The following is an 8885-nucleotide window of genomic DNA, read 5'->3' as shown; positions in this document are numbered from 1 at the left end:
TCAAAACAATCATTCAATTTTCCTTCAAGAACTTAAGAGCGTCTCAATTTTCTTAGTCAATTTTAAGTCATTAAATGCTACATGTAAAGGGGAGATTTTTTTTAAGTTAGAAACATCATCCATCCCAAATTTCTCCACATTACAAGGATCCGAACATCACCCCATGCTTAATAGAGAACTGTATGCAAAAGATTGTTGTGGAGATTTAAAAAAGAAAAATCCCAGTCCTTCGACAAAAATCTTCTAGTCTTCATCTTCAATCAGTAAACTTGATTTTCTTTGGAGCAGGCTGTTTCTCGCCCACCTGTGTCACAAACAGAGAAAACAGCATAAGCAATGGTTTTTCTGACTTCAAGAACTTGTTATTATACTATTGAAATTAATATCAGCTACTTGATTTAAAAGCTACAACCAGTTTATTTAAACAGTTACTAAAAATCCTTGTCTCTTTTGTGCAGCTGCACAAGACCTTGTTGCATTTAAGGAGCTGTTTTTGTTTGCATTAAAAAGTGTATGAAATAGGTTTCCATGCGTCCACGACATCCATGGAAATCTGAATGCAAAAAATGTTTATCTTTCCTCAGTTTGGTTGATTTGCTAATTTATGTAAATGGGCCTTTGAAAAGGCCTGCCACATCTCCAAATTCATGAAACCCATTTCAGGGTTGAAACGTTCGAAATGGATCAGATAAAAAAATTTACGAATAAAAAATTACATAATTTGCGTCTCTTTTCTTGCAAAGAATAAAAAGGTTTAGGGTTATTACACTCACCGCCCTCTCTCAATTTTTTCCCGCTTCCACCACTTTGCCGCCTCCATTGGAAAAACCTAGAGCTTAATTTGGGGCAAAATTGAAAGGGGTTCTCACTTCTCACTACTCTGCCGTCTCAATGCTTAAGATCCCGCTGGGCCTCTATGCTCTTAGTTCACTTGGGCAAGATTGAAGGGGGGTTATGTAAAATTTCTATGATCGGAGAAATGAAGTTCCTTTCTGAAATTTTCTAACCCTTGGGTAGCTTTCTATAATTTCCCTTGGGTGATTCTTCTGCTGACTAAGGGGGTCCTGTGAAATTATTGATGAGTTTATGATAATTTTTTATGGGTATGACCGTATGAGAAAGTTGCCAGTTAAGAATGTTGAGGATTCCATTGATATGTTTTGTTTTAGGTCAAAGATATAGATTGATTCTGTTGGTGTTTTTTCCATTCCCAATTATTTTGTTGATGCTGTAGAAACCATTCGTTTGATTCAGACTGAGGAAATATGTTCTCAAAGGTTGCTGCAGTAAGTAGATTGTTACGGGTAGGTTGTAATGACTCTTCATCTGTTCCATTTGGGTTTGTTTAATGTCCTAATAATATTCACAAAATATATAAGAAATCTCATTTGTTAATGTGATTATTCTATGTTCCATCCAAACTAGAGGAAAGATGGCAACCCATTTCAAGAGTTGATTTCATGGTGAACCAAAAATTAAAAAGTCATTTCCAAGTAAACCACTGAAAACTCCAAAAAATGGTTTCAGGTCGTGGAATTGATTTCATGTTTTTTTGGTAAACCAACCAAACAGGCCCTAATTTGCAACTATGTTTTCTAAGAATTGCTATTAGAAGAAAGAGTTGATTGTAACTTTAGGTCTAAGTATCTGTTGAAGCCTTAAATGCTGAAAATCCCAAAAAAAACGTTGTGTACTATTTAACTTGAAAATGCAAGCATGTGACATAGTTTAGTAGATCAAGAATTCATTTTCACACTTCTGTAGAGCACTTCAATCATAAAAAATGGAAGTTATATTTGTTCGAAAGCCACACTCAACAGAGAATGATTTCTGCTTACCAGTTCTGGGCATTCATAGTCAATGCCAGCAGCTTCAATCCGCTTACGCCTCTTCTCATCTCGTTTCAAAATTCCTTTTACCATTTTCTGATGTTCAGCAAGGGTTCTTTCCTGAAATGATAGCAAACCAATGATACAACCAAAATACTCCATTCAAAATCTCAAATTAACGTTATTGCTGAAAACTTCTTTTACCTTGTTATGACGCTTGCGCTCAATTTCCCTCGAATTCAATGGGCTGAATTTCCGATTTGCTCCAACCCATCTACAAAGAAAAACAAATAAAACATCCTCAACAGAGTTTTATAAATTTCACAACTACAATAGCATAAAGGCTTTCTTTAAATTTCTGAGATTCAGCTTCACATATCCTTTTTTCTCCTTTTAAGTTTTATCAAATTAACAGTGATCACATAGTTTATTATATGGTCTGCAACACGCATATTACTGTTGCTTAAAGAAATGAATCTACATGTAGCAAATTCCATAGATTGTTCATCCAGTAACATCAATGAGTTTTGACATACAACACTGCCCCCCCCCCAACGCCCCCACGCAAAAAAAAAAGAGAAAAAACCCAAAGAATTATATCTTGCAGGCAAACACTTGTAAACAAACACATGACTGTTTACATGCCAAATTCTACGGGTGAACTGTGAAGTTGGTTCTCAAGGTTTATTCCTTCAAGACATTATTCTTTTTGCAGTGCACTAATATTCATTGTGTAAACCAGCAAACATCACATATATATTGCTAAGACTAAAATCCAGTGCCCCAACAATCTCCTATGGATGAAGATAACCAGGAGGCAGGAGATAAACAGATATATTGATCCTTCCAAATAGCTATGCATAATATTCTCATCTATGCCCTTCCATGTGGAAATCACAATTTATATGCATTCTCCATGTGTTATTTTGTTAATGGCTAATACAACACTACAATTTAAACTAATCTCTTCATTCTTTTCATATATCAGACCTGAAGTAATATAAATTTATCTTATATTATAATGAGAAGAACGCAGGAAAAAACAATCCATCAATGAAATAATTAAAGGAAAGAGGAAAGAACTGAAATAAAGAAAAAGTTGAAGAATAGATTAAAAAAACGAGATGCATGAAACATAAAAATGCATATATACATCTATACACGACAGAAAGCTACAAAAAGTTATAGAATAAGAAAAAAAACATATCGTACAGCAATTAATGACCTAGTTTCATAACTATCATTTAAAAACCAAAGTACTAAAGTATAGAGATAAATGCCATAAAAGGTCATAACCAGTAGCTAGCAAGTAAATACTAATCAATAACATATTCAATTATTCAATATATGTTTACTATATAGGAGACAAAGTAATACATTAGAATCTAAGCAGATTGACCAATCATTTGGAAACGCCGTAAGTTGAATCGAACTAAAACACAAGGGAAAACGGACCAAAAGCAACTAAAATCAAAATAAATTAATAAAAGATGGTTTTGCATAAAAAAGGAGGCATTTTGAGAAAATAACAGTGCAACATTTCAGTGAACAGCTTTGTCAACACTCAAGTTCTGATGATTTTTTGTTGCATAGCTGATATACTTATGGAAGTTATTAGATATTGGTCCTAAAAAAATGCCTACGTGGGAAATAGGTCCCCAAGAAAATGAAATTATAGAACAAGCCACCCCCCCCAAAAAAAAAAAATTGTTTAATTTATCCTATACTACCTCTGTCGCTTTACTCTGTCATCAACAAATGTCCGTTGTTGTTCACAGCTATGTTTCAACTTCACAGCTGATGTTGCTGCTTGCTCAATGTCGGTTTCCATCCCCCCCCCCCTGGAGGGAGAGGGTGGGGTGGAGGGGGATAACTCAGACGGGTTAACATTTTCGGGGCTAGTTAACCTAACCTGAGTTTGATTTAAATAGAAACCACCAATGTGGACATATGTGGTGTAAGTTAAAAAAATTGGGGACCTATATTACAATACCGTATTTTAGCAAACCTGTTTCAAATTACAGATTCTTTAGGGGGCCAAAACCTTAGAACCTTATTTAATATTATGTATTGTTATCAGCAAAGGATTAGTAATACTGATTAGATATATCAATAATACTGATTAGACATATTAATAACACCTTAGATAGGTCTGGTCACTTTCTAAAAGGTCTAATGACACTGCAATATGTTGATCATTTTTCTCGTTGTCTATAACTTTTGTTTATCGTCTAAAGACATTTCTACTGCAAACCGTTAGCAAGAGGCCAAAAGCACACTAAACGAATTCTATATCCAATATATTTCTGACTCCTTGACACATAAAAGATGATATTCCACCATAAGCATAACGGAGCTCATTAATTTAAATTTGCATCTTCAAGAATTTTCATGTCTTCTTATTTGACCATAACATGCTGATATACACTGCTCGTTACCATATTAATTGGCTATATCACATGAATAGGTTCTTTAGAATATGAATTTCAAACTTACAACTTTGGATGAACACGTTCTGGAGGCATAAGCTTCACTTGAAGATTGTGCTCAAATAGTAGATAACCATTAATCTCATCAGCTACAACCTTGGCAACCTGCAGATTACAATTTCCAGAATATACTCCACAAATTTGAAAAGAGTAAAAAAGATAAAACTCCAATTACATATAAAATCACGTACCTCTGGGTTCTCAAACTCAATGAATCCAAAGTGCTTTGATTTTCCAGTCTGCCAATCAGTGAAAAGAAACTCATCATAGAGCAGAACAATATAACTGCTGCTTTTTCAGTCAACTAATAACTAAGCAAATGGAAATCATAGTCCCAAACAACAGATAGTCTAGTCCAAATGATACGGTAATAATAAAACAAATAGGGTATCGATAATATAAAGTTACATTTTTCCTCGATATGCATTTCATCACTAATACCATCGGAACATGAACAGAGGTTCTTTACTAGAATAATCCTGTTTCAAGCATATTATCTTCTAAAAGGACTCACATTCTATACTTTATATGTTACTTTAAAAACCTGCTAGAATTTCCAACATGTTACTTTAAAAGAACCATATGTTACTTTAAAAACCTGCTAGAATTTCCAACATGTAAATGTAAATGCACTAATAAAGAAATTTCAAAGTAATAGGACGCAAAAGAACTGCAACCAAAGTAGATAGATATGGAACAACCCATCCACATGCCTATTATTCAATGAGAGAAGTGAGTAGCAAACTTGAAAAACCGTATCTTTGTTTGGAATGGAAAGGTAGCCAAAAGACTAACTGTGACTAACTTAGGACACAATATATCACACGAAGTACTGCATTCTAAAACATGAAGATTCGAACACCATATCATGCATCAAACTTGGGAGTTCAAACACAGTATGTCTTTATCAAATTCTCCGTCTTAAAGCTCAACCACAAATTAGACCCTACTTATGTTATGAGCCATGCCAAGTTTCCATTACCCGGCATAAGAAACCGCCACAAATAAGCACTTCACTTCACCTGTTGCCACCAACTTTGGAAATGTGTTAATTCCAGGTGAGAGTAATCTCCAAAAGGGGGGAAAAGAGGAAGTCCTTAATAACAATTATCAACTAAGAGATGTGAAAAGGTATATAGGTATCAAATAAGAGATGTGCAAAAACCCATAATAAAGTGTTTTTCTAGCTTAATGTTCCAATAAAACTGGCAAAATCAACATCTAAATCAAGCCTGTGTGCTTGTCTACAGATGCAAATAAACCATGATTTTAAATGTTAAAAAGAAAAGTATGAAAAAAGGGGCAAAGAGAACATTGACAAATGCACCCCTGATCATAACATCATAACAGAAGCAACCTAGGAAGAATTAGGCAATATCCATATTAACTCCGATACCCCAGATAACGTTAGAATAAAATCATCTTATCCATTTAAAAGAAAACAATAAGTTTGATGGCCTTACATATATCTTACTTAATAAAATAGATACACAACAACAAGAGCAATAATAATAATAATAATAATAACAACAACAACAACACTGATTTTACAGCCTTCATCACAAACACCGTAGTAGCAAAGCAGATATTTTCCTAAGTTCACATCCCACAGTTATTAAGATACCATAACAAGCATTTCTAGGAAACAAAAGAAAGCAGCAAGTAAAAAAAGACACCTTTCGGTTTCTCGCAATCCTAAATCTCTTGATCTTGCCAAATTGCTTAAAGAAGCCTACACCAAATAGAGTGTAGGTTAAAAATCGAATAAAAATGTGAACATTAACAATAATAAAATTAACACTAATTCAAATCACCTTCGATTTGCTCCTCATAAAACCCATGAGGTATACGGCCAATGTACAAAACAGTCGCCGTATTCTCCACAGGTTCTTCAGGTATTCTTTGGCCTGGACCCCCTTCTAACGGCTACATAAAAATTTACAAATGCATGAAAAAATAAATTAAACAGAAACAAATCCAAGACCCCGCAAAAAAAAGAGTTTTAACGTTTAAAAATATCAAAAAATACATACCAAAAAATCAGTAGGCTCATTCGTACGAAGAGAAACAGCCTTCTTTAGGTTCTTCTTCAACGCCTTCTTCGCTTTCGCACCCATCTCGATCCTTACAAACTATTGCAAAACACGAACATAATGGAGAAATTAACAATAAATAGCGAAGTACTACGAACTGAACCTATGAGATTGATTAAATCTCGAATAATTAAGAAAACAAAAGCACCTGAATTCGAGAGATTGAGGTGAGGGTTTCGGGTTGGGGGCGTTTAGGGTTTTAGGCGTGAAGGCAAGAGAGATATTTTACGCTGGCTCTGATTGGCGGCTAGTAGTGGGTAGCAAAGGCTTCGGGTCGGGTCATAATTGAACCCATATAAGCTTAACCCGTCACTACCCATTTAATAAATATGTCAATATCACCCGATCTATTTATTAAACGGGTCATCTGATCTCATATGTGTAACCTGAATAACCCGTTTATCCTTACTACATTTCTCCCCAAAAAAGAATCCTCTACATTTCTCTTTTCCTTCTTAAGATCTTAATCATCCAGGACACGTGACAGTTGTCTCCAATGGGAGATAACATCATTTAACAAAAGAAGATCAAGCGGCATAAACTCATTACATCTTGGCAGAAGATTTTTCCGCCAACAAGATGAGCACTAAGTTGCGAATAACCCTAGAATAAATAAAAATTTTTGCAACGAAACAAAGTATGGATTAAACCCCAATTCAAATTATGAAATAGAACCAATTTATTCAATTCATACTAGATAACTTGTTGTTTGATTCCAATAAGTGTTTGGGCATCAAATTATCTAATTAACGCAATGTGGATATAAAATTGTCAAATTAGAACTTTAGGATGAAATTGATATATTCAAATGAAAACTAAAACAAAAGAAAATTGGAGCAACAAACAAGCAATGGGCTAAATCCCAATTCAATTTCATACTATAATACTCTTCGTTTGAATCGAAAATTAGGGTTTTAAGTTGAATATCTAAAGAGCTACAGAGATCACCACCAAATACTCTATTGTTGAGAAAGCTCTCACCGTCGCCGCTTGCTTCCGCTCACCACCACTCTCCTCCGCTCACCGCTCGCCGCCTCCAGCCGCCACCCGCCGCCGCTCACCTGTGTATAAGGCTAGGACTTTTGGAGATGAGAGTCGAGGGGTTTGGGGATGAGAGTCCGATGCTTTTTGACCCTTAGCAGGTTATTGTTTGGTGTAATTTTGGGGATAAGTGGGAAAATTTTTTGGGATTTTATGGTGTTATTTGTTGGGATAATGGGATTGAGATTTCACTTTACGATGTTATTCATTGAGACAATGAGATTTGGACAATTAACTCCACTTTTCCTAAAATTATCTCACTTTTATACAAACTTTTTATCCCAAGCTCTAAAAATTACCTCATTCTTAACTTTGAGACAATCATGAGGAAAATGAGATAATTTTGAAGTACTAATTTACTAAATATCTAATATATATTAATTGTATTATAATATATAATATATTTTAATTATATTATATTATAAAATGTTATTATAACGTAAGATAATAAAATATTATATAATAATATCTAATATAACATTATTATATATCATTATTACAATTGATTAATAATATTTCATATAATATTAGTATTATATTATTATAATATTCACTTTGTATTATTTAGCATATATTTTATTAGTTAGAATAAAATATTGTTGTAGTGTTTTTATGATATAAAATATGTTTTATAATATAAATTTTATATATTTAATATAATAATATATTAATTATATTATACTATAAATTATTATATAAAATAATTTATTATTTTCTATTATACTTTATTAATTAATTAATAGTTTTAAATATATGTCAATATTTGTAGTTATAATATTAAATAATATTTTATTACTATAATAAAAATTATAATAAATTACATAATATTATAAGTATAATAATATATTAAATTCTAAATATGATATTATATTATTTCACAATTTTTTTTTGGGTTAATAGTAATTGAGCATTATTAATTACTATACTTTTTTAGTTAATAATATTGAGCATATTAATACTATATTATTTAAAATATTTTTAGTTAATAATATTATAATATATTATTTAAAATATTTTTTAATTAATAATATTGAGCATATTAATACTATATTATTTAAAATATTTTTTAGTTAATAATATTATACTATATTATTTAAAATATTTTTAGTTAATAATATTGAGCATATTAATACTATATTATGATTATTATAAATATTATATTTTAATAAGGAGCCATGTCATCAACTATTCTATTTAAATTATAGTATTATCATAAAATAAAAAAAAATACTAATTTTTAATAATAATATAATATTTTAAATAATGTTATATTGAACTAAATAAAATATTATAATATTTGATTAAATATTATATTATTGAAATATTATATTAAATATATTGTTTGTATATTATATCAATTATTATTCAATATTTCATATTATTATAATATATTATATTATTATAATATGTTATATTATATTAATTAATAGTAT

General features: G+C 31.6%; 1 protein-coding gene across 1 annotated transcript; it reads right to left on the bottom strand.

The window, feature by feature from the left end:
- Positions 1-6673, bottom strand: LOC109848047 (MKI67 FHA domain-interacting nucleolar phosphoprotein-like). The gene is made up of 9 exons (XM_020417320.1): positions 6560-6673; positions 6352-6450; positions 6133-6244; positions 5995-6050; positions 4510-4557; positions 4326-4423; positions 2034-2103; positions 1839-1949; positions 1-304 (listed from the first exon to the last, which is right to left on the bottom strand). Exons 2-9 carry the CDS (start codon positions 6433-6435, stop codon positions 257-259), a joined length of 627 nt encoding a protein of 208 aa, XP_020272909.1. The 5' UTR covers positions 6436-6450; positions 6560-6673; the 3' UTR covers positions 1-256.

The sequence above is a fragment of the Asparagus officinalis genome, chromosome 7, assembly GCF_001876935.1.
Source record: "Asparagus officinalis chromosome 7, Aspof.V1, whole genome shotgun sequence".
NCBI lineage: Eukaryota > Viridiplantae > Streptophyta > Magnoliopsida > Asparagales > Asparagaceae > Asparagus > Asparagus officinalis.
The sequence above is the reverse complement of the archived record's forward strand: the minus strand, read 5'-3'. Positions and strand labels throughout refer to the sequence as shown.

Bases quoted from the DNA above. Each gene is read 5' to 3' on its own strand.
- LOC109848047 (XM_020417320.1), bottom strand. From the start codon at position 6,435: ATGGGTGCGAAAGCGAAGAAGGCGTTGAAGAAGAACCTAAAGAAGGCT. The intron at 6,051-6,132 runs GTGATTTGAATT...TATTTGGTGTAG, and splicing joins TTATGAGGAGCAAATCGAAG to GCTTCTTTAAGCAATTTGGC. The intron at 4,558-5,994 runs GTGTCTTTTTTT...ACTGATTGGCAG, and splicing joins GGATTGCGAGAAACCGAAAG to ACTGGAAAATCAAAGCACTT.